Raw genomic sequence first — 27,256 nt, forward strand, 5'->3', positions numbered from 1 at the left:
AGAAAAAGTACAAATACAAAGGCTGTACAAGTAAAAAGACAAACTAAGGTTTTATAAACTAGGTCTAAAGGAGGTGTCTTGAATAAGAAGACCCTAGCTTAATCTTCAAGCCTCTCATGTGCACCCTTGACCTTCTTGAAGAAAAGGTCAACTCCTCATGCTTCTTTATATGTGCCTAGGTGTGATTGGCTCCAAGGATGAGTCTCTCCTCCTCTCCATGTAGTATTATTCCCCTCTAAGTTAGCATTAGCTTAACCTACAAAACAAACAACATGCTCAATGGTCAATAAGTCAGCTTAAGTCAACAAGTCAACCTAACTTAAACTAATACAAGAAATAGTCAACAAAAATAAATGAAAAATAAAGACAAAAATGATAGGTGTCACTCTTCTTGAAAGGTCCTCTAAGGTTTCATGGTGAGTCATGGACTCATCACTCTTCTATCTTTTCTTCTCTTTTAAAATCCTTTTTAACATAAGAAGTAAAGTGATCTTGATATCATTTTGAAAAAGATTTTCTCAAGTATTATTGTTCTACCTTTATGCATATTTGAACAAAATCATTTAAATCTCTATAATGTAGAAGCTTTACTCTATTTCTTATTTCAACATTCAAGCCACTTAAGAACCTAACTATGGTAATGGCCTCCTCTTCTATGATTCCTATCCTCATAATGAACAACTCTATTTTCTGTCTATAGACATAAATATCTGTTGGAGCCTTTTGGGTATTTTCTCCACATAAAAAAAAATCTTACTATCCAATATGTAATGAGTTTAAATATGAGAGTATAAAATTTGATTTATTAAATCAATGATATTTTTTCTTGATTTATAATTGAATGCTGGAATTTAAGTAATTGTGTTTTTTATACAATACTTTGAGTAGAATTTTTTAAATGTTAGTGGCTTGTTCCAATATTTTAACCTTTTTATTTTTTTTATTAATATTTAACTCACAAAAATAAGTTTATATTATCTTATTTATTTATTTTTTTTCTCCATGTAGGGAAGGTTATATTATTTTCATTACATAAAATAGGTTTTGATTATTTTTGTAGTTTTTCATCACATAATATATTGATGAAGATAGATAACATGTTTATTTGATTTTATTATTATTTGGAATTTTTCATATTTTATGTTTATTTATTTCTCTCGTGCATTTCATCACTTTAATAAAGAGAATTATACAAGTTAAAAGAATAGTTTTTCCTAGTTAACCAAATAAATAATATTAATTCTTTAATTAACCCGACATAAGAGAAAATAAAATATAAATACCAATAATGTTTCACGTATGTTAGTTGATTTCATTACATCTCGCGTCAAACACGTTTCACTCTTCTACGGCTTTGATAAAAGAGTTTTTTTTTCTCAATTAATCAAATAAATATTAAGCTTAAACTTAATCAGAAAATAATAGATTATTATGATAAATTTGGATAAGTTCATTAACTAACTCATAAATTAAAATCAACTTATGCATCTATAACTGTTTGCAAGTTTTTCATCACTTTTTTTCTTTCAGAAATTAGGAATGTTTTGGTTGATTTTATTTCTTTTTCATAATTTGTTATTACAAATTTTATCGAAATTAAACCTATATTATCTAGATACACTCAGTTCAACATACAACTTATTGTTCCTGTAATTTCTTTTTGAATATCCCAAAAAATCACAATTAAAAGATTAATCCCAAAGAAATAAAAAAATTTTCACCAACATCCATTATCCAAGAAGACCACGACCCAACTTTTCCTTTTTCTCTTCCGAGAAAATCAGGAACTGAAGAATCCAAGAGGAATGATGGACTACGTTTGGTGATAAAAGCACTCGATGACGATGATGAGTTCATGGAGCCAAACCAGATTCTGTCATTGCGGACCACTACAACTGATCCCGAACATTTGAAGGTCATTCAGTGGGAGGACTTCCAGAACGATCTCGCGAGGTTGGCGAGTCTCTCTTCAGCACTGGGCGAATCCAAGGAGAAGAAGCGCGACCTTCACCGCAAGCTGGAGTCTCTCATCCAGGTAGGGCTTTAGGGTTTTATGTTTAGGTTTTGGTATCGGTTTAATCATTGCTAATTTCTGAAATCGGTTTTAATGGGTTGTCATGTTGTTACCCTAAGTTTCTTGAAATTTGGAAGTTGTGTTGTGCTTGTGCTGCTGAGGTCTTTACTGTAATAAGTGAAAATGGTAAGGTAACGGAGGTGGAATTTTGTGGCTGGAGGGTAAGCGTGTTTTGTCTCCTGAAGAATCTGAGCTCCAGTGGGAAATGAAATCATATTTTTGGTTTAATTTATATATTATGGGTTTAATTTATAATTATTGGCGAAATGAGGGAGAGATAAATTTTGAATATAGATCGCTCATTGCTTTATTCTTTGGATGAGGTTGAACCTAAGCCTTACAAACATGGTGCTTTAATCTTTAGTTCCTAAATCAACCTTTGTTGGCTTGATTTCTCTATCAATAATTAGTTCTGTTGGTTATAATGCCTAATAAATATAGTTAGTAAATAGTTATATTGAAAAAATTGCTATATGTTGTACCTATGGGCTGTATTATATCTGTACTCGGAGTCTAGTTCTGGCTTTTGATATTTGCTCTTCCCTAGTATCAAAATTCTATCAATATAAATATGAAAATTTGAGAGGTGTGATCAAACTCTCTCAAATATAGTCTATTTTATTTATCTCAAGTCCATTAATGAATGGGAGGACTTTCCATTAATGAATAGGTCTGAGTAGGTGTACAATTGTTGTTGTGCATGACTTTTTGTATTGCATATCATGACCGTGCTCAATATGATTAGTCCATGATATTTGAACCAAAGGAAATGCTTGATTCCCAATTTCCAACTTAGAATGCCCTTGAAAGCATAGTAGCAGTTCATGCTAATTTTGCGTCCTCTCCCCCTTGTATTTGATCATAACACAATACTATTTCCCACTCTCACTCCTTTCAATGGTTAATTATCTCACTACTTTCGTTAGTCTCTTCTCTATTTGACATAAACAAACCATCTAACCCAAAGCTCGCAGTTACATTACCATCCAACCCATGGCACTTTGTTGAAGTATAGGCATACTCATAATCTGTGGAACTTTGGCTCACCATTTTGTGTTCTCTACTCTGTTCAAGTCAAAGGAGGATGGTCTCTTGGCCTAGAGCTCACCAATGCGTTACCACCCAACTTGCCTACAAGATCTTGAAATCTACTCGGAGGGAGCCCTTTTGTAAAATTATGTGCTTGCATGTGTCTCTCTCTTGGATCATGCATAAATTGGCTCACTACACTAACTACATAAGCAATGTATGGTCTTGTGTGTGATAGATAAATCAATTTTCCTACCAATCTCGGATATTGGGCCTTCTCTATAGGAGCACTTTCTTCACTTCCAATTTTGTGATTCTGTTCTATAGGAATTGTTGAGGTTCTACATCCCAACTTTCCTGTTTCTTTGAGGAGATCAAGAAGTACATATCTCCTTTGGGAGATGAAAATTCCATTCTTGGAGTAAGCAACCTCTATTCCAAGAAAATATTGAAGTTTTCCTAGGTCTTTCATTTCAAATTGGGCTGCCAATTTTTCTTTTAATGCCAAATGTTTTTGTTTCATCATCTCTTGCAATAATCATATCATCCACATAAACAAGCAATAAAGTGAGTTTACCAGTAGAAGAGTGCTTTATGAATAGAGTATGATTTTCTTGGCTTTGTCTGTATCCCAAGGAAACCATGGCTTTTGTAAATCTTCCATACACTTCCTCTTCTAGATTTCCATGAAGAAATATATTCTTCACAACCAACTGGTGTAAGTCCCATCTAAAATGAGTAGCCCAAGAAAAAACAACTTGAATTGTATTCATCTTTGCCACTATGGCAAACGTCTCCTCATAGTCAATCCCATAAATTTAGGTATATACTTTTGCCACCAATCTAGCTTTGTATCTTTCTATTGTCCCATTTGACTTATGTTTCACCGTTAATATCCATCTACACCTTACTGCCTTCTTGTCTCTTGGCTTATCAACAATTTTCCAAGTTGAAATATTTTCTAATGCATTCATCTCTTCTTTCATGGCTTGATTCCAATGTTCAAGTTTCACGGCCTTCTGAATTGAGGTAGGAATTTTTGTGGCATCAATAGATGCAATAAAGCTTCTGTGCTTGTTAGAGATATTGTTAGTGCAAACATACTGAGAAATAGGATATTTAGCACATGATCTTCTTTCCTTTCTCAATACAATGGGTAAATCCTCATTAATACTTACCTCCTCATTGTTATCTTCAAGGATCCTCACCTTCGGATTAAACAATTTTTCTTGCTCGAGAGTCGAAGTGGGTTGTTTTCTTCTTTCATATTTTTTGCAAAAAAAATTATCTTCTTCCTCATTGTGAACTATGGTAGCTTCATTGCTCAGATCTTGGGCATCCTACAAAGACAAATATGGTAATGACAAGAAGGAGAGTTCATCCATTTCAAGTGCTTTCTCCTCCTGAAGTGGTGGACTGACATAAAAGGATTGTGTTTCATGAAAGGTGACATCCATGGTGATAAAGACGCGACGACTCTGAGGATGATAACATTTGTACCCTTTTTTATTAGAAGTATACCCAATAAAGACACATTTAAGAGATATGAGATCTAATTTACTACAGTTAGGATGATGAGAGTGAACAAAAACAATATATTCAAAGACGTGACTAGGTAGACTCGTTATTAGGGGGAAGAAGGAACAAAAGACAATAGAGACTCTATAGGACTAATGCCATTTGAGATACGAGTGGGTAACCTGTTGATGAGATATGTGGCAGTTAACATAACTTCTCTCCAGGAATTTTTTGGAACAAACATTTGAAAAAGAAAAGCTCTAGTTACTTCAAGAAGAAGACAATACTTTCTTTCTGCAACCTTGTTTTATTGTGGGGTGTTTACACATGTTAGTTCATGAACAATACCATTATGAGACAAAAAATTGAAAAATTCATGATTCACATGTTCAATACCATTATCAGACTTGATTCTTTTGATAATATTTCCAAATTGATTTTGAACAAGATGGAAAAAATTAACAAAGATTTGGAAAACTTTTGATTTATTTCTTATAAGGTATGTCTAGTGATACGGGTACAATCGCCAATAAAGGTAATAAATTTTGGCTTTGGAAATAAGTTCTACGACAGGTCCCCAAACGTCAGAATGAATTAAATCAAATGGAGAAGTACTCTTTTTATTACTAATAGGATAAAATGTCCAAGCCTTTTATGATGTAACCATATTTGGGAATTTGCCCACGTCTGAGATGTAGCTTGTTGACTCGTGATTTTTGTTTTGCTTTGGTCATCAGAATCCAACAGATACAACCTACTTTTCTTCTTAGCACTTAAAATCGTTTTCCTCGTGGCAAGGTCCTAAAAAATACAATAAGTTGAGAAAAATGTTACTGAACAATTTAAATCCTTTGACTTTTTGCATAAAGATAGGACTATTGGCTAATTGTGGAACATGTAAAACATCCTTTAATACAATAGATGAGTCGAAAATTTTATTCCCAGAGCCGTATATAGGTATACCCTGATCATTCACAACTGTAATAAGTTGTTCTCTATTTGTTTTACCATATGAGTCGAAGGACACACGAAAAGGTGTCATATGATCAGTTGCTCCTGAATCAAGAATTCAAATACCTTGAGACACATGACCAACAATATTGAGATAGATCTTACCTTTCATGGACAAAGTACATGATCTAGAGGGCTTACTCATTTATTCAACCATTGCTTTCAAGTGCTTGAGTTCTTCCTTATAAGGTTTCATATCAAGAGTCATAAATGATAGGATAGTGGACAATGCCGGTGGTGGCTGCTGTTGCAGTGGAAACGAATCTCCCAAGATCGAGAGCTCTGATACCAACTTGAAAAGAAAATGATTTTTTATTTTTTTATTTTTTTTTCACTCGAGATGTATATACCTCGACATGAGGGAGGTGCTGGAAGTCCCACATCGACTAGAAATAAGGCTAATTTATAGTATATAAGTGGGTGGAACAATATGTCCAACAAACAATGATAGGCTTTAACCTGGATCTGATATCATGTTAAGAAGTGAACTTTAAACCTAATCCAACCCCACAAAACCGGCTTGTAAGGTGAAGTTTGCACCCACTTATATTATAAATTGGCTTTATCTCTAGTCAATGTGTGATTTCTAACATATATATATATATATGTGTGTGTGTGTGTGTGTGTGTGTGTGTGTGTGTGTGTGTGTATGTGTGTGTGCGCGTGCGCATATATATATATATATTATATATACACACACATATATGAGCTTTTTCTGTCTTTTGTTTTCATTTTCTGAAAACTGACTTGTAAGGTGAGGTTTGTACTCATATATATATATATATATATATGTATATATATACACACACATGAGCTTGTGTGTCTTTTGTTTTCACTTTCTTTCACTTCTGTACCTTTGTAGGTAACATATGTTACCTGGTTGTACTTTTACTTTTTTTCCCTTTTATTTTACCTTACTCTTACTATTAACTTATGTGTTTGGCTTAAAATTATGGCTTTTAATCATTGGTATATTCTTAGAATACACACATAACGCAGTCATATGTTTTGGGGTGGTTGCTCCACTATTATCTGATATTCGTGACTTTGCTGTTTAGATTTCATTTTTAGCGCACCAGTTCCATCTTTTTAGTTTGATAAGTAATAAGTAATTTAGTTGTTGTTTACATCCGGGATGCTTTTTCCCTCTAGTTATTGGTTACAGTTGACAAATGTCGAAGTTTCCAAAATATAGTGGTATGATAATTTTTTTAAATGTCCCTAATTAATGAGTCTTCCTATTGATGAGCAATAATTTTGTGAACAGGCCAATGGTGAATCATTAGGTCGGTTGAATGAACTTGAGGAGATGCATCAGAGACTAGAATCAAAGAAAGTGATGATGGAAAATATGTCTATACGTTCTAGGCTTGCTAAGGAGAATGCTAGCAAGCAGGAGGAGCAGCTTAGTGGTGCAGTGCAATCACTTCTGGTTGCAGGGGGTGGTCTTTCTGTATGCAGGAGAAACCTCCAAGTGAGTTTGATTCTTTCTTACTCTAGTCAATATAATGTTCTTTTGGAAATAATTACAATTAATAAGTTCAGTAGTCTATATGAATTTTTCTGTCTTTTTTTATTAGTAATGTTGATGAGTCTCTCTGTAAAAGGAAGGTACATATGGATTGAACTTTTCTGATTGTGTATCGTAATGGTTGACATTTTGAGTGAGATGTATAGAAGAGTACATAAAAGTCTTCTATTCTATAAAACATTAATACTTTGAATTGATCAGTCCTATGTATCAGATATGTATACAATTTTGGTACGCTTTGATAATTTGCTGATTTGTTTCAGTAACACCCTAGCCTTTAAAAAATTATGAAATCTAATATAATATAGCCTAAATATGAGCATAGAAGTATGTGTAAGATTTACTAGTGTTGTCTCTTAACGAACAAAGAGTGGAAGTTGTCCTCTTTATGAATGATGCTTATTAAAGGATTAAATTTGATACTATTCTAATGTGTAGGCAATATGCGTTGATGAATGAAAACAAAAATAGTAATGGCAAGTGACAACTGTTAAACTAAAGAAAATAGAGTCGTTGAGCTGAAATCATGTGCATATCTCACTTAGAAGAAAATAATTTCTCTTATCTAATCTCATTGTGTATATATGATATATATATATATATATATATATATATATATACACACACACACATACATTGATTGGATAATTTAGGAAACAAATCTTTGAGATTGTGGGATTGACATGCTATTAATAAAACCAAGATACAACCAATATACAAAACTAAAACCAATAGGAAAAAAACTCTAAAACTTCCTGAAATATCTTGATAGAATAAAATCTAAAACTTTCTAAAATATCTCAACACTCCACCTCAAGCTGATGAATAAGTATTCTCCATTCCCAACTTGGATATAATTCTCAGTTACTATTTTTCAGCCCCTTGGTGAGTATGTTTGCAAGCTGTCCTTGAATAGACACACATGGGGAGCAAATTAAGCCACTGTCAAGCTTTTCTTTGATAAATATTCTGTCCACTTCAATCTGTTTAATTCTATCATGTTGTATAGGGTTGTGAGCTATGCTGAATGCAAATTTGTTGTCACAATATAAACTCAGGTTAATCCCACTTTATCTTTAACTCTTCCAGCATATTCTTTTGCAATAATGTTAGGATATAGGGTATTTGGGGATATAAGGATATAATGGGAAATGGGATTAGGATAGAAGGTAGAGGAACTGTATAAATAGATTGTTTGGATAGTTAGAAGGGACTTTTGGAGAGATCTTTGTTGACAGGTATTGACCTGTGAAGAGGGTTAAGCCTCTGAATTCAGTTGTACAGAACATTCTTTTTGTAAATAATATTCAGTTTTTCCTATCTTTCTTGTGTCTTTTGGTGAGAAAGAGAGTTCTTGATTAGGTTCCCAAATTAGGAACCTAACAATTGGTCCGACCTGCCGGATTGAGACGCCGCCGAAATCGTGTGCGGGTGAAGGAAATTGCGGTTGATAGAATGAAGGCGCAGACAGGGGAGCTACGACCAGATTATGCAGCAATACGCCAAGATTATGCTGCAATACGCCAAAATTATGCTACAATACGCCAAGATTTGCAAGAAATAATGAGGATGGGGGTGCGGGCTCACAACAACGACGAACAATCAGGTGGAAGTCAGGCTTCCGTAAACGGGAACCAGCGACAAGCTTCCGTCAAAGGGAACCAGCGACGGTGCGAGGAGGAGGATGTTGGAGGGAGAGTGGGTGGCGATTACGGTGGGACCCAAACCCACAATCACGGTGGCGATCACCAGGAGGTGCAGAATCAATGGCGGAAAAGGGTTGAATTAACCGCTTTCAAAGGGCTGGACCCGTTAAATTGGATCAATAGGGCGGAGAGGGTTTTTGAGCTTCAAGGAGTAGCGGTGGAGGGCAGCGCGGGCTACTGGTTCAGAGCCTGGAAAGAGAAAGCCAAGAATCATTCCTGGGATGGCTTGAAGGAGGCCCTGGTGATAAGGTTTGGAACCATTGTTGAGTGTTTGGCGGCATCGAAACAAATGGCGAAGGGGGAAGAGTATGTGCAGGGAGGCGAAAAGGTAAGGAAAGGGAGCGGGATAGAAGACGAGTCATCTGGGGGACGAACGCAAGAAGCGGTTATTGAGCGGTACGAGGCCAAGTACTGTAGACCAGACCGAACGGGATTAGCCTAACAGTTCGAGGCCGATCGCTATAACACAGGCCGATCAAGAGTTGCCGAGCGGTCAGACGAAATAGAAGACCAGTCGACTTGGGGACGAACGAGCGGTCAGTGCACATAGTCCGAGGCCGATCGCTATAACTCAAGCCGATCGAGATTTGCCGAGCGGTCCGAGGACATAGAAGACCATCGTCTTGGGGACGAACGAGCGGTCAGTGGACACAGTGCGAGGCCGATCGCTATAACACAGGCCGATCGAGGGTTGTTGAGTGGTCCGAGGTCAAGCGCAATATCCCAAGTAAGGTTGCCGAGCGGACCGAGATAGAACTAGACCTGAAGCAGACGGAGTTGTCCACTCTCTCGGCTGGAGGCCCTATTCAGCCAAAAGCGATGAAGCTGCACGGTTCGATAGATAAAGAGCCGAACGGTATAAATATAGTGGGAAGAGAGCCGAACGGTATAAAGATAGTGGGAATTGAGCCGAACGGTAGAAGAGGTTATTGGAGCCGAACAGTTGAAGGGAACGACAACCGAACGGTTGAAGTCAGGGGGAGGAACCGAAAGGTAGAGAAGCATGGGAAAGAAGTCGAGCGGTATAAAGATAGGAAGAAGAAAACCCAACGGTAGAAAAGCATGGGAAAGCAGGCCGAGCGGTATAAAGACAGGGAGAAGAAAACCGAACGGTCGAAAAGCGTGGGAAAGCAAACCGAACGGTATAAAGACAGGGAGAAGAAAACCGAACGGTCGAAAAACGTGGGAAAGCAAACCGAACGGTATAAAGATGGGGAGAAGAAAGCCGAATGGTATAAAGAAAGGAAGAAGAGAGCCCAACGGTAGAAGAAGTTATTTTACAGGGAAGGATAAGAAGCTCCTCGCTTTCAAGGAAATAATGCAGACACGAAAAGGGTCCTATAAAGTCTGTATCTAATCTCGACCACCAGCCAAGCCTCCTGACTGGAATTGGAGGGCATCCCATAATTTCTGTATGTCATCTCGACCACCACCCAAGCCTCCTGATTTGAATTGGAGGGCATAATCAGTGGGTTTCCCTTCCTAGAGTAACAAGATTATAAAGAGGAGCCAGGAGATCAAGTTTTTCGTTTCCAACCTTGAGGACAAGGTTGTTCTGCAGCGGGGTGTAATGTTAGGATATAGGATATTTGGGGATATAAGGATATAATGGGAAATGGGATTAGGATAGAAGGTAGAGGAACTGTATAAATAGATTGTTTGGATAGTTAGAAGGGACTTTTGGAGAGATCTTTGTTCACAGGTATTGACCTGTGAAGAGGGTTAAGCCTCTGTATTCAGTTGTACAAAACATTCTTTCTGTGAATAATATTCAGTTTTTCCTATCTTTCTTGTGTCCTTTGGTGAGAAAGAGAGTTCTTGATTAGGTTCCCAAATTAGGAACCTAACAAATAACAATTCACATATTCCTTGAGTCATTGCTCAAAATTATCCTTCAACACTAGATCTAGCTACCACACTTTGTTTCTTACTCTTCCAAGTTACCTGGTTTCCACCAGGGAAAGCGCAATATCTAGTAGTTGACATTCTATCGATAACTAAACCTGCATAATCAGCATCGATATATCTCAAGACTAGCATTTTTGTTTCTTTTGAACAAAATTCCTCTTCTTCGTGTCCCTTTTAAATATTGGACAATTCTAAGAGCAACATGCAAATGTCCTTCTTTTGGTTGATACATAAATTGACTTACTAAACTCACAACAAAAGCAATATCTGGTCTAGTGTGAGACAGATAAGTAAGTATTTGCACAAGTTTCTGGTGCATTTCTTTATTCACAACAACATCATCCTCTGCACTTCCCATCTTTGTATTTAGATTAACAGGTGTACTTGTTGGTTTTTAGGCTGTTTTACCCATTTCTTGTAGCAGCTCAGTAATGTATTTTTGCTACTATATGACGATCCCTTTCTTGGAATTGGCTACTTCAATTGCTCAAAAATGTTTTAACATTTCTAAAGGCTTGCTGTTAGGTTCCTGTTTCGAAACCTAACGATGGCAACTCACTCACACAATCACAGCCAGGAAACACTTAGAAAAGAATGAATTATTTGTATTCTCATCACCAAAAGTATCGTACAATTAGTATCTGGGAGCATAACCTCCCTCCATCTAACGAGAGCCTAACCCCCTCACTAGGTTCAAGACCTGTATATATGAAAGAATATCACTCCCTACTCCACAGACTTACCAAAGGTTTACATTTATAGGCCCCTTGCCCGCATTCTCCACTATTCCCCCGTTCGGTTCTTTCACCCCTATCTTATATCCTATCATTACACACCGCTGCAAAACAACCTTGTCCTCAAGGTTGGAACAATGAAACTTGAGCCCATTGCATTGTGATGTGGTCTTATCATAGGGAGAGAACCCACTGACTACTACTTGCAACTTCAGGTTTGGAGGCTTAGGTGGTGGCAACTCCTCCCCCACTATCATCCATTCTTCCTCTTTCCTTCCTATCACCCTCAATACGGTTCGGTTTTGACCTATACTAGTCAATACCGTTCGGTTTTGTCCTATATTGGTGAATACCGATCGGTTTTGTCCTATATTGGTCAAAACTGTTCGGTCCCCTATCGACCCGGGCAGCTTCGTCGCTTTTGGCTGAACAGGGCCTCCAGCCGAGAGAGTGGACAACTCCGTCTGCTTCCGGTCTAATTCTGTCTCGAACTGCTCGACAACCGTACCACGTGTTCGTCCCCCAAATGACTCGTCTTCTACCCTACTCCCATTCTCTACCTCCCGGGCATTGATTCTTCCATCCCTTCTTCCCTTTGAGGCCTTCATTCCTTCTTTCATCATGCTTCTCTCCCACTGATCCATCCCTCCTACACTGTTCGGTTCCTTCCGTACTCTTCCGTTCGGTTCTGGCAATACTTGACCTTTCGGTTCCTGAAATCCTCTCAGGTTCCCAGCCTGAAGTCCTCTCCCGCTCGGTTCTGGCATTTCTCCCACATTCGATGCTGGGACGTATTCTTCCGCAGTTCCCGACTACTTATTGGCTGCCACCCTTTCAAAGATGGTGCCCTCGTTACGTTCTCCAAATCGCACCACCACTGCCTCCTTCAGGCCTTCCCAAGAACGATTGTTGGCTTTCTCCTTCCAGGCTCTGAACCAGTAGCCAGTGCTCCCCTCCATACTGATGTCCGCTAGGCGCACCCTTTCCTCCTCTGCCACACCTTGCAACTCGAAGAACTGCTCTGCCTCAAAGACCCACCCTAACGGATCAAACCCTTCGAAAGTGGGCAGTTCTACCCTTTTCTTCCCGCTGGGTTGCACTTCATGGTGTTCATCCCCTCTCTCCCCTTCCTCTTGCCAGTCCCAATGTTGGCCGTCCTAGTTGTGGCCTCGACCACCCAACTGCCTTATGATTTCTTGCAAATCTTGGCATATTGCTTTATAATCTTGGCGTATTGCTTTATAATCTTGGCATATTGCTGCATAATCTGGTCGCAGCGCTCCTGTCTGCACCTTCATTCTATCAACCACAATTTCCTTCACCCCCACACGATTCCAGCGGCGTCTTGATCCGGCAGGTCGGACCAATTTGTTAGGTTCCTGTTTTGAAACCTAACGACGGCAACTCACTCACACAATCATAGCCAGGAAACACATAGAAAAGAATGAATTATTTGTATTCTCATCACCAAAAGTATCGTACAATCAGTATCTGGGAGCATAACCTCCCTCCATCTAACGAGAGCCTAACCCCCCTCACTAGGTTAAAGACCTGTATATACGAAAGAATATCACTCCCTACTCCACAGACTTACCAAAGGTTTATATTTATAGGCCCCTTGCCCGCCTTCTCCACTATTCCCCCGTTCAGTTCTTTCACCCCTATCTTATATCCTATCACTTGCTTTCAATCTCTTTGGTAAACATTGCTCAATCTTTGTTTCTCCTTTTCATCATTTCCAACAACAATGATATCATCCACATAGACCAATAGAATTGTTACTGGAATTACTGCCTAAAATTTGTTGCCAAAGTTGCCATAAATCTGTTGCTGGAATTATGTAACATCCCATAAATACAGTAATAAACCATATAAAATAGAATATTCACATATATTAATATATCAAATCAGTCTTACACTTAAAGAAATAAAGCACGCTCGTGGCCGAACGGCCTTACCTAAGCTAATACAAATAAAGATGTTCAATCTAAGCATACCTGACCGAACGATTTACAAAATAGAAATACCGAACGGTCAAAATTAAACAAAAGGGGGAGGGGTCGTTCTAATACAGCACTCTAATTTAACTAAACTAAACAGATAACCGAACGTACTACTGTTCGGCCTTCACTTCAACATCGACGAGATTTTCTTCCTCTAAGATTCCTTCTTCAAGCGTCTCCTCAAGCAACGCCTCTCCATCTGCTCACATCCACACGGATGATCATTGCAATGACAAGACGGACGTACAAGGACGAGACAACACAAGGAAAAACGAAGGGTAAGCTTATTGAATTTAATTCAAGTAACAACATGCATTTCATGGCACATCAAACATATCCAATAATTCACAACATATAATTCAATCGATTCTTTAACTCAATTAATTCCTGATACTAGACTGACTGTCCGGACCGTATGAATTCTGTGTAGCTACGACGTTCGTGCACCCAGGTGGTGTAGCTGAAATTCTCATCAGCTGCCACCCGAGGTTAGTCCGTTCCATCCAAATTACATTTATGGACTAAGACCTCCTGCCGTTCCCACACATGACATACTCCCCTCTACTTGAGGACGAGCACTCACGGAACATCAGGATGAATCGCCAGCTAAGCTTTGTCCACATTCATACTTTACAAATTCCAACTTTCATCCAAGAGTCGTTCCTCCTTGGAACGCTCGTTCAAAATCCACAACCATTATTTCACCTCATATACTATTCATTCTTTATAATATTTCACTTTAATATCATTTTCATCATCCGTTCCAATTACTTAAAATAACGAGCGTTCAGCCCTCTTCATAACGATGACGAACGTTAAAACTGAGACCGAGAAACCCTCGTTTCAGAACAGAATAAAACCGACACATATCAGATGACGAACGTCATTACCACTCGAATCAGTTGAATGAACTGACTCTAGAACGATCCGATCAATACTCAGAATAAGTTAAGTACAAAGGCTCTAGGCCGAATCCAAATGGATAAAGACACCACAAGACGAGTAAATAACTATACCGAGAACAATTCAATTAGAGAGACCGACTGCCAGTCAATGACCGAACGCGGTAATACGTATTTACTGAAATTTTGGACGAACGCTATTTCCACCCGTTTGGTAATTAAAGACAAGGACGAGCGTTCGGTATAAGACCGAGCGCCGCTCATAACGTACGCTTTGGGTCGAGACCCATCGCTGATTTGAACTCATAATATAAAAAGTAATAAGAGTAATAGGATAGTGAAGATAGTATTCAGAATGACTAAATATCCAGTTATGTTTACAAGTTTCTCAATTCCTCACACAACACTCAGGGTATCTACGTTTTGGCCGAACGCTCAAACGTAGCACTTAATGCAAGAGGGCGTTCGTCCTCAACTAGAATTCTTTCCAAATGAAAGAATTCAATTTCAAAGAAGTTTAGTAACAACACCGAACGGTCAAGGACCGTTCAATGACGAACGTTCATTATCATAGGAAATTCATATTCAAAGTTTCATTTACATTAAACTCATTTCTCAGCATAAACTTTCATACTTTCAAATACTCATATCATAGTACATTTCATACTTCTCATATATCAACTCAGAATCATAATCATATACCAAAAATCAAATAATGCATATCATACTTCAGGCAACACACAGAACGTTCATACAGTACAATACGAACATACGAATTAAATTGAATAAGCTTCCCTTACCTGGATCAGTGGTGAACGTCCTAAGAGTATGACTTTGATTCGTCCAACTACAGCTTTCTACCCTCAACGATTTTCTTAATTCCTCCAACTAAGTCTAACCATAAAAATACAGGAGAATTTAGATTGTACCCCTGCATGCAACCAAATCTTGGTTTTGCATGAACCCAAAAACGAACGGCTAAGGTCGAGAACTTACCAGCTTCAGACTCCGAAACTGTTCGGTCCAGCAAGAAGCTCACGACGCGGGGAGTACTTCTATGGTTTCTGAATGATGAACGGAGAAGAGAAAGGATGAGTTTCAGTAGAGAGAAAGAAGAGTTTTCTAGAGAGAAGGAGGAGAAAATGGATATTCAGAGTTTGGGAGGAAGACGGTGCGTGCAGAAGAGTGTGGCAGGTTTTTCAGAAATCAATTTTGTTTGCCCCACGTCAAACGGTCGTGCGCTCTTCTGTTGACACCTGCACTCCACTTACTGACTTCCGAATGTTCCATTTTGACACTTGGAAATTTTGTGCGTCAGAGTTTGAGTGCATTTTTAATGCATCTGAGCAGGGTTTTGGGTGCATTAAATGAGATTAAACAGGTGGGGTTTGGGTGTATTTAACGAGGCCTGACAAATTACTGCCTAAAATTTCAATGGAGTTGTGCTGGGGCCATTGCCAGAGCTTTTACTGGAGTTGTCACCCATTTGTTTAATCACCACTTGACTCATAGGAACCAAAATAAGACTGATGCTTCTTCACCACACATGTGCTGAAAATTTGCTATCAGATTTCAATGTATCAAAAAGTGTTTTTACAAGAGTTAGGCATGGTTTATTTTGTAGGATAAACCATCCTTAAATTCCTTTGCTAATTACAAAAGAATGAAATGCTCTTACAAAGGAAAAAGAATGCAAAAATAAAGAAACTAATGAATTAGTTATGTGAGCAAAAACATCTTCTCTTCATGTTCCTAGTGATCATCATTGGAATAACATGTTCTTGCTCATTTTCTGTTTTTATTCCTGCACTCTTCATAGTAGAATATCTATATGACACTGTTAGGAACCCAGAATTGATAAGAGAGAAAGGTAATACTTTAGATTGAAACTGTAAAATAATTCTTAAGGGCTTGATCTCTCTCATAATCTTCTATTTATAAGAATAAATTGATACAAGAGTATATGATAAATAGGGTAACCCTAGACACAATATAATCATAGTAAATAGGGTAACCCTTCACACAATATAATGATGATAAATAGGGTAAATATCCTAACATTAATTTTTTTTTATTGAAAAGACTGAAAAGAACACAAAATAGGAGAGCACTCTCTCCTCCAAGGGTTTCTTTCCCCTTCAGAAAGAGCTAAAGCTCAATCTACAAAATTATCATCCTCCCCTCCAAGGAACTGTTTGGTCCAATTATATAGACCAACTCCCAACTGATAGCAGTGTGTTCACTTATTTTTCCATTCCTTCCTTTATTCACTGCTTCCTTTGTTCTTATATTCTCTAATAACCTTTTCCACCACTTCCTTTTATTTTTCCTTCTACCATAAACCTTCCATATCCTTTCATTACATGTAGCTGCAATAACAACCTTGTCCTCAAGGTTGGAATAGTGAAGCTTGATCCCATGGCTCATTTTCATCAACATGTTATCTATCCTTTGAACCCATGGCATTGTGATATTGTCTTATCATAGGAAGGGAACCCACTAACTACTGCCGGCTACTGCCTGCAAATTCAGGTCTGTAGGTTTGGGTGGTGGTCGATATGAGAGTGGTCTTTGTATACCAGATTCTAAACCCATTAAGTTGGAATCCCAAAATTCCGATGTCATTCATGTTCTTATCATTATTCAGATTCTAAACCCATTAAGTTCAACAATAAATTCTTATTGCTATTACGTAAATCTGATTTTTGGAAAAAATGTTGCTTGGCTGCATCTCCACCTCCAACTCGCTTCTGGGTTAACTCTATAATTGGGTTATCACGAAGTTGACCATCACAGCCCATAATCCTCACTCTCTTTCTTGATACATCCCCTTCATCCTCCATCATAATTTTTGTTTCTGTTACAAATCTCACTTCTTTTTTTTGTTTTTTCTTCACTAAGGAGGGTGTGATTCTTCCTTACTGACCGTTCTCCCACATCTAGAGCAAGTTCCATATCTTTAATCCAGTCTTTGGATCTTGTTGTGGAATCCCATTTTGAATGATAGATTGCAGTCCTGCAAAGCAATATCCCAACAATTGATCTTCTAGTGTTTGATTTGCTTGTGACACCAACCTTGAGGCGTCATACCCTTTAAATTTGGGCAACTCCACTGTTTTAAACCCGTGCCTCTACAATTCTTCTTCCTCCTCATCAGGTCTACTATGTAAATATCTTTCTTCCTTCTTCTCTTCATCATTGGCCAAGTATTCTCCTTCAGAGAACTTCTTGCCTTTCTTGATGTCTTGCAGACTTTCTTTCTCAGCATCCATACCTGTCTTTATCTCTTTCTTTCCTTTCATGACATCTTGATGAACATCCTCTCTCCTTCCCTTTCTCCCTCCGTTAACAGATTTCTCACTTCCTTCTGAGCCCTTTCTGTGATTCTTGGATTTCTACAGCATTTCTTTCATTTCTTGGAAGATCTCCCTCATTTCTTGCATAATATCCCTCACTTCTGTCATAGCCTTTCTGCTGGCCCATCTCTCTAGAGTATTTACTCTCCCCTCCATTATTCTTCCTCTTCTTGATCCGATACATAAGTTTTCTGTAAATTTTCTTGTATTAGATTTTAAATTTTCTACTAAGTGGCATGTTTGGACATCTTTTTTAATTTTTAATTTATTCCCATCCCTTGTTTTGATGAATATTAGATTTTTGGGCATTAAGTTCAACGGGAATGATTTGATTGTAAAGATGATTTATTTATTGGTGTTGAAGCATGTGTTAGAAATTGAAATTTGCTGGATTATTATTGTTTGCCTTTGACTAAGTTTATATTCAGTTGAATAGATTATACCTTTCTCAGTTTCTTTTGTACCTGTTCTTGAAAATTATTAATTCCCTGTTTTCTTTCAAATGTGCTATAAAAGCATTCTTTTCTATTACTCGTCACAAATGACATTGATGAATTTTTTTATTTGAACTAAAAAACAACATTATTTCTTGTTTTAAGGGAAAGGAATTTATTAGTGTTCACATCTTATTGGTGTTATTATTGAATACTAATGATGCTTTTATTCTAGGAATCAAGCAGATTACTTTCTGAAGAAAATGGTTATGTTCATATGAGAAAAATGCAAAAGGTGCTGCGGAGGAGGCAACAACATATGACATCTCAAATTTCAATGCTCTATCCTGTGAAGATCTTGATTGGACCAGCACAAAAGCAAGAGCTTGAGGCATATCCTTCGAGTAACCTGGCAGGTAAGGGTTCTCAATAGTCTTTTTTTTTTCTCTATGTACATACTGCTTATGGAGTGAAAAAAAACTGTCTAAGTTCATAAAAAGTAAGAAACTTGTAATTTAAATAACTATTGAAACACAAGGTGTTGGATGGTTCAATCGCTAATCCTTATTTTCTTATTGGTTAGATAAAGTTCTTCCATAAGTTCTGTTATTATGTGAAAGGATGTCTCTGATTCTGTACTTTGCTTGCCTGATGTGTTTGTCTTTGTAAGTGGATTTGGGTTTAACTCAACCCTATAAAGTTGGTTTGCATGGCAAGATTTACACCCAATTATATACTCTAATTTGGTCCTATTTATGGTTGATGTAAGATTTTAACACAATCCTTCACGCTAGACGTCTCAAGCATGTGAATAAATGTTTATATGTGTGATCTGTTAGTGAGTGCAATGATAGGCCTAACAAACTTAGTTAGTGTTGAAGTATAATGTCATTATTTTATTATTAATTCTTATGTTAGGGTTTTGTTAGGGGCTTCCCGCCTTTTTATCTTTCAGAACTACTACTGCTTCTATAAAAATAGTAGTTAAGTGTATCACTTTTGTTTAATAAAAAATATAAGATATTTCTTTTTCTCTCAACTTCAAGTTGGTATCAGAGCCAACTCTCTGTCTTCTTCATCTATCATCGACGACAACATCTCTCTGTCAAGCTGTTCGCCGCCGTCCGTCGCCCAACATCGCTTTCTCCAGCGAAGTCAAGGGTTAGGTGCGCCTTGAGAAGCGTAACCCAACCCTGGTGGTCCCGTCCTCTGAAGCCTCCGCACCAGCCGCCACGCAGCGCTTCTTTCTGGCCAGTCCGCCGTCGCCGTCGCCGCCGCCGCCGAACGTCGTTTGCTCCGGCAAAGTCAAGGGTTAGGTGCGCCTTGAGAAGCGCAACCCAACCCTAGTGGTCCCGTCCTCCGAAGCCTCCGCACCAGCCGTCACGTGCCGCTTCTTCTCGGCCAGTCTCGGCCGCGTGTTCTGCACGTGCCACCTTCCCGGTGTCGGAGTTTCACCGCGTCACTGCAGATCGTCTCGCCGAAGCTTCTTGAGTGTGTTTTGGTTCCTGTTTCTCCGTTTTGTTGGCTTGGGCTCATACCTAGGGTTTTCTCCCTCACGTTTTTGGAACCCTAAGTCCCTTTTCTTCTCTAAGTTTAAAATGGCTGATTCATTAGAAAATCTCAACAAAAAGCTTGACAAGTTTTACATGGTCCTAATTTTGAAAAGTTTACACTCTAATTTTGATCATGTACGTGATCAAGTTTTAGCTGGTAATCAAATCCCGTCGATGGATGGCTTAGTTACTCGACTCCTTTGGGTACCTACATTGGTAAAGGAAGAGAATTTAAGTGATGCTATTGAAACATCAGCAATGGTGACACCGCGAGGAAGAGGAGGAGGTAGGAGCAATCAAGGAGGACATGGTGGTCGAAGTGGACGTCCTCAATGCTCATTGTAAGAGAATGGGTCATACCCAAGATAAATGTTATTCCTTGCATGGCTTTCCAGACAAAGCTGCTCATGTGTCTAAATCTGATAATTCAGAATCTAGAATTTCTGATGAAGAGTACCAAGAGTTTTTGAGGTACAAGTCTGAAAAATCTTCTAATTTTGGCCAATCCTCCTCAATGCCAAATGTTTCTACTTCTTGCATCTCTCAATCTGTGGAAGGTCATAGTCCATGGATTCTTGACTCAGGTGCCTCAGATCATATCTCTGGTAACATCCCTTCATTTTCTTCCATGTCCTCTTCGAAAACTCCTCATTTCATTACTGTTGCCAATGGATCCAAAGTTGCATCTCAGGGGATTGGCAAATTTTCCCTATCTCCTTCACTAAAATTGAATTCTGTTTTGTATATTCCTCATTGTCCTTACAATTTAATCTCTTTAAGTCGATTGACTCGTTCTTTAAATTGTTCTGTAACCTTTTCTGCTAATTCCTTTGTTATACAGGAACATGGTATGGGTCGCCTGATTGGAGAAGGAGATGAGTCACGAGGACTTTATTTCTTAAAACCTAACTCCTCAGTTTCCTGTTTTGCAACTTCATCCCCAAAACTTTTGCATGATTGGTTGGGTCACCCAAGCTTATCCAAGTTGAAGATGATGGTTCCAAGTCTCAAACACATTCAAGTCTTAGATTGTGAGTCTTGCCAGTTAGGAAAACATGCTAGATCTTCCTATCCTAGAAAGTCTGAGACGCGATGTAATTTTGCCTTTTCAACTATTCACTCTGATATTTGGGGACCGAGTCGTGTTACTTCTTTTGATTTTAATTATTTTGTAACCTTCATTGATGAATTTTCTCGATGTACTTGGGTTTATTTAATGAAAGAGAGATCTGAACTTTTGGCAATATTTGTGTCTTTTTTTAATGAAATTAAGAACCAATTTGGGAAGACAATTAAAATCCTCAGAAGTGATAATGCTAAGGAATACTTTTCTGCAACATTTTCTTCATTCTTATCTTCCCAAGGAATTTTACACCAGTCAACATGTCCCCACACTCCACAACAAAATGGCATTGCAGAGAGAAAGAATAGGCATCTCATTGAAACTGCACGCTCCTTGATGTTGAATACTAATGTTCCTGTTCATCATTGGGGTGATGCAGCTCTTACTGCCTATTTTCTAATCAATAGGATGCTTTCTTCCTCTCTTGAGAATAAAGTCCCTCACTCTATCATTTTTCCAAATGACCCTCTTTACCATGTCTCTCCTCGTATATTTGCGTGTACTTGTTTTGTTCATAATGTTTCTCCGGGTCTTGATAAACTCTCTGCAAAAGCTATTAAGTGTGTCTTTTTGGGATACTCTCGCCTTCAGAAAGGGTATAAATGTTATTCTCCCTCAACCAAGAGATATTATATGTCTGTTGATGTCACATTCTTTGAAGATAAACCTTTTTTCTTGTCCTCCATGGAGGATCGCTCATTTGTTCAACAAATGTTTCCTCTACCATCATGTGATCCCTTGGTTACTCCTGCTTCTTTACCTCAAACTCAAAATGCAAATGACATTGTTCCTCCACCTCTTCTCACATATCAACGTCGGACACAATCTCAAACTCCAAACACTGAAGATCCTCGAGACTCGGATCCTCCTTCATCAGATTCCCAAACCATGGATCCTTCATCCTCTTCACCCTTTCTTGACTCAGATAATAATTGGCCTATTGTCCTTCGAAAAGGTATTCGCTCTACTCGTAATCCTTATCCTGTTTATAATTTTTTAAGTTATCATCATTTGTCTCCTCCATATTTCTCCTTTGTTTCTTCCTTATCTTCCATTAAGGTTCCTAATAATGTTCATGAGGCACTTGGTCATCCTGGATGGCGACAAGCCATGATTGATGAAATGCAGGCACTTCAACACAATGGCACTTGGGACCTTGTTCCTCTTCCTCTTGGTAAGAAGCCTGTTGGTTGTAGATGGATCTATGCTATTAAGGTTGGTCCTACTGGTGCAATTGATCGTCTCAACGCTCGTCTGGTAGCTAAGGGATATACTCAAGTCTATGGCCTCGACTATTGTGATACCTTTTCTCCTGTGGCTAAAACCAGTACTGTTCGTATTTTGCTTGCTATGGCTGCCATTCGTCATTGGTCCCTTTACTAGTTGGACATTAAAAATGCCTTTCTTCATGGTGATTTAGAAGAAGAGATATACATGGAGCAACCTCCTGGGTTTGTTGCTCAGGGGAGTTTGGGTTAGTTTGTAAATTACATCGTTCTCTTTATGGTTTGAAGCAATCACCTCGAGCTTGGTTTGGTAAATTTAGTCGGGTTGTGCAGAATTTTGGATTGAAACGATGTGAGGCGGATCATTCAGTATTTTATAGTCACTCTTCTCCTGATGAATGTGTTTATCTTATGGTCTATGTTGATGATATTGTCATTACAGGAAATGACGTCACTGGAATTGCTCAATTAAAGAATCATTTGGTCAACCACTTTCAAACCAAAGATCTGGGTTGGCTAAAATATTTCCTTGGTATTGAAGTGGCACAATCAAAGGAAGGTGTCATCATTTCACAAAGAAAATATGCTCTTGATATTTTGGAGGAAACAGGCCTGACAAATTGTAAGCCCATTGATAGTCCTATGGACTCAAATCAAAAGTTAATGAAAGACCAAGGTGAACTTTTCTCAGACCCAGAGAGATATAGAAGGCTTGTTGGAAAACTCATCTATCTTACCATAACAAGACCTGATCTTTCTTATCCGGTGGGAGTTGTGAGTCAATTTATGCAAAATCCACATGTTGATCATTGGAATACAATGATTCGCATTCTCAGATATGTAAAAGGAACCCAGGACACGGATTATTGTATGAGGACAAGGGAAGCACTCGTGTTGAGGGATATTGTGCTGCAGATTGGGCTGGTTGTCCAATTGACAGAAGATCTACCTCAGGATATTGTGTTTTACTTGGAGGGAACCTTGTATCTTGGAAAAGTAAGAAACAAAATGTTGTTGCTCGATCTAGTGCTGAAGCTGAGTATCGATCTATGGCTCTAACTACATGTGAACTTGTGTGGATTAGACAACTCCTTCAAGAGTTGAAATTTTATGAAAAGGAGCAGATGAAGTTGTACTGTGACAATCAAGCCGCCCTTCACATTGCCTCCAATCCAGTGTTTCATGAAAGAACAAAACACCTAGAGATTGATTGTCATTTTATCAGAGAGAAGTTATTGTCAAAGGATCTTGTTACTGAGTTTGTCAACTCTAATGAACAACTCACAGATGACCAAATCTCTAAGGGGGCCTAGAATTCAATTTATATGTTCCAAGCTTGGTGCATATGATCTATATGCTCCAGCCTGAGGGAGAGTGTTGAAGTATAATGTCATTATTTTATTATTAATTCTTATGTTAGGGTTTTGTTAGGGGCTTCCCGCCTTTTTATCTTTCAGAACTACTGCTTCTATAAAAACAGTAGTTAAGTGTATCACTTTTGTTTAATCAAAAATATAAGATTTTTCTTTTTCTCTCAACTTCAAGTGTTAGGATAGGCTCTAATATCATCTAAGAAAGTGAAGTTTATGTCTAATTCAACTTTACAAAATCAATCTCAAATATGATGTTCACATCCATTTATATACTATAATTTGGTTATATCTCTAGTCGATATGGAATGTCTAACATATTAGTTTGTCTCAGATCAAAATGAAGCAATTGATAAGGAAATATGCAGCAAATGCCAACCAATAGGAATATTGTTAGAGTACGCATTAAGTATAGTTAGGAAGTAGTTGTATTGGGAAAACCCAATACTTATTAGTCGTACCTAGCTCCGTACCTAAGTATCTATGATTGATCTTTGAGCTTCCCTATACACATTGTATCAGAATCCTATCAATATAAATATGAGAAACATATGAGGGAAGTTAAGGGAATTGTTAAGGACGACTTCACTTCAAAATCTCACTAGAAACACCACAAATGAAGGAAATTGTTAAGGGAAATTTGTGAAAGGAAGATGAACTGGCTAGGTACAAGATAAGGCAATGGAAGGGGAAGATAGGATGCTTAGGAGCATAGGAGGAAGATCCTGACTCCAAAAGGAAAAGAGCTAGAAAAAAGAATTATACAGGATAAATAGTTTCTCGGAGAAATAAATTTGCTGTTGGAAAGGATATATACATCTTTTACCAATACATTTTCTTTCTTTCTAATATTCTCTGCAAACAATGGAACTAGAGGAAGGAAAATATGCTATTTTTTCCTTTTTCTCTTGAATCAAACAATAGGAAGAAAACATTTTTCTCTTCATTTTCTATCTTCTGATTTTTCTTCCCTTGCAAAAAAAGTTTCATCCTGTTTTCGTTGAACCAGTTAGTATTCTTTTATCATGATATATGTGATATAACTTGTGAACCACTTCATTGTTGTTCTATATGGAAGTCTAATGTGCAAGGTTGAATCATTAGGTCTGTTTAGCTGTCATGTGTTTTTATTTTTCTTTGAAGTTTCACATTGAATCTGTAACGATTAAATTGACAGGTCTCGGGGGGAAATACAAACCTTTTGAGCATCCATCCAGTTAATTATTTTTGGTTTTTCATATTACTTTTCTTCATACTGTTAGGGTTCATGCTATATTTTATAATGTGACATAGATGCACTAGAATACCTAGCTATTCATTGGATATTAACTTGAGATTATCATTATCTTAAGTTAAATTATCACAACTGTTTTGCTAATATTAACTGCAATTGTAAGTGATACCTTTTCTGGTTTTATTCATATTTTCATTTATTTCATTACTCAGGAACTTCTGCTGGACTTAAACCAGTTAATGAAGGATCCTTAACGATTCGTGGCCTACATTTGAATGTGCGATCTTTTAGGAAAATGAGCTTTTTCACTGATAAAAAGGAAATTCAGGTGTCTACTACTGCCCTAGGATATGTTGCACATGTAAGTATTAGAACCTACTTGCCCTTTTTTGTCTCAACTGAATGTGCTATTCTATCGTATGCTTTGTCATGACATGGTCTGCATTTACAAAATTTGTCGTGTATAGTTTCTAAATTGTCATACATATTTTGTTTTTCCATTGCATAATGATAGGTTTCTTGGAAGCAAGAAACCCAAGATACCTTTGGTTAGCACACAACACTCACAAAACTCACAAAAACTGATTTCTGGGAACAAAAGACAATGTGCAATGGCCACCAAGGAAGCAATTCTTCCTTCACACAGGATGTACTATTCCTGTCAAATACTACAAACATAAACGTGTCCCCCTTGAGACACTCTCCCCCTTTTATAGATAACACCTTAACCCGAACATACCTACCCCAACAACCTAACTAACTTTCCCTCATCCTAACCATCATGTCTTTTTTATAATTCTCTTCCTCCTTTCATATAGCCTTAGGGTCCCATCACATAATGTGTTTCCAGTTATAACATTTCATATGCTAGCTCAAGTCAATAATGATTGTTGACCTAGTAGTTATTGAAATGTCTCCTCTCTTTGAATAATTTCTGTTATTGAAATGTCTCCTCTCTTTGAATAATTTCTGTTATTGAAATGTACTTTACTAGACTGACTTTCTCGCAGGCTGTTTCACTTATAGCCTCTTACTTGCAAGTTCCTTTGCGATATCCTTTACGGTTGTGTGCTTCTCATTCGTATATCATTGACAATGCACCTTCAACAGAGCTAACATCTGAAGCTTTACCAAATGCAAACACAAATGCCAAGCATGTGGAATTCCCCCTTTTTTTAGAAGGTCAAGACACAACAAGAGCAGCTTACGCTGTATTCTTACTAAATAAGGTATATATTTCTATTTGCTTGCAGTAATTCTTAATCTGGGTCCAGTTAAGTGCATTTTTAAGAGACTTTCTGCTCCTTTATCATTTGTCTGATTTATTTGTTTTGGTCTTTGACTTTTCTTATTCCTTGATGATTCTATTTCTAGTCTGTAGCATCCGTGTTTTGCATGGTTAGCAATGGAGTTCCCATCTGTTTCACTGAAATAGCTTTCTAGCCAATATTGCGTTTTTTGGAACTTTTCTTGAACATGTACATGCTGGTTGATTAAGAAATTATTTGGACTATGAAAGTGAAGTCTACTGTATGTTAACACATGTTTTGTTCTTCTAAAGTGAGCTTCTTATTTTAGAGAGAAATGTTGCAATCTCAGTTATAGCTAAGAATATCTACTATCAATATTACGTACACTTTCATTACCAATCATGAATGTGTTAGAACATCAGCCCATTTTTTTTTCGGTGACTGAAATTACTTTATGCGTATTCACTTTAGAAGAGTCAAAATGCTGTGTTCATTTCACGGCATGAAAGATTAAGAGTTTTGTTTTTGAGTTATGCTTTTACTTAAGACGCTTTAGTTTTAACGTTTCTTTCTGAAGTAATGAGTTTTTCCTCTAACTTCCTCGAACCAAAAACAAAAAGATGCTTTACATGCTCTGAAAAATAGCATAAAATGTACCTTAGGACATTTTACATTTAATTTTTAACTGCAGAACCCTGCGTGTTGGCAGGTAGGTTTGCATCTGGATTATATCTTAAATATGCTGAATATATTTAATGTCTCGCGTTTAATTACTGCCTTTTCTTTTCTCTTGTTAAATTTCTCTTGAGGTGTGGTTGTCTGAACGAGATTCGATACGTATTGTAGTGACATACTTCCAAATTAACCTTGACTTACAGCTCCCTTCCCTCGAGCTTTTTTGATTGTAGGATTTAGAACAGCTTTTGAATTTCATTGGTGCAAAGAGTTTGGGACCGCGCCATGTACTTGCTAATTTGAGGGAGCTCTATAGGATTATCCAGGCTTCAGCTTTTATAGATAACTTGATATAGTGGTTTTGTCTCTACTGTAATTTCCTTGTAATTTGATTTTTTTTAAATCCTTGCTAGGGTGCAATTTTTTTGGTGCACCTTCCAATGTAGCATCGTTATCAAAATGGAACTTCCTATAATGGATTTGGTATTCTGTAAAAAAGAGTATACCGTACTGCCAAAAAAGTAGTGTTATTTGAGCATATTATAAATGCCAAATGCAGAGATATATTGTATAAGAACTAGTGGAGAATGGCATGCATTTTTAATCCTTTTGCCTAAAA

General features: G+C 37.7%; 1 protein-coding gene across 3 annotated transcripts; it reads left to right on the forward strand.

The window, feature by feature from the left end:
• Nucleotides 1-1,669: 1,669 nt before the first annotated feature.
• On the forward strand, nt 1,670-27,256 carry LOC108338826 (vacuolar protein sorting 38). 3 transcript variants are annotated; one of them, XM_017575863.2, is made up of 6 exons: nt 1,670-2,035; nt 6,900-7,106; nt 18,442-18,622; nt 24,925-25,073; nt 25,723-25,941; nt 26,856-26,980. In XM_017575863.2, the coding sequence occupies exons 1-6, from the start codon at nt 1,856-1,858 to the stop codon at nt 26,862-26,864; spliced, it is 945 nt and encodes a 314-aa protein (XP_017431352.1). In that variant the 5' UTR covers nt 1,670-1,855; the 3' UTR covers nt 26,865-26,980. The 3 variants fall into 3 exon arrangements, with proteins under 3 accessions (XP_017431352.1, XP_017431351.1, XP_017431350.1); XM_017575862.2 differs by having other exon boundaries at nt 26,841-26,964; XM_017575861.2 differs by having other exon boundaries at nt 1,672-2,035; nt 26,871-27,256.

Source organism: Vigna angularis, chromosome 5, assembly GCF_016808095.1.
Source record: "Vigna angularis cultivar LongXiaoDou No.4 chromosome 5, ASM1680809v1, whole genome shotgun sequence".
Classification (NCBI taxonomy): domain Eukaryota; kingdom Viridiplantae; phylum Streptophyta; class Magnoliopsida; order Fabales; family Fabaceae; genus Vigna; species Vigna angularis.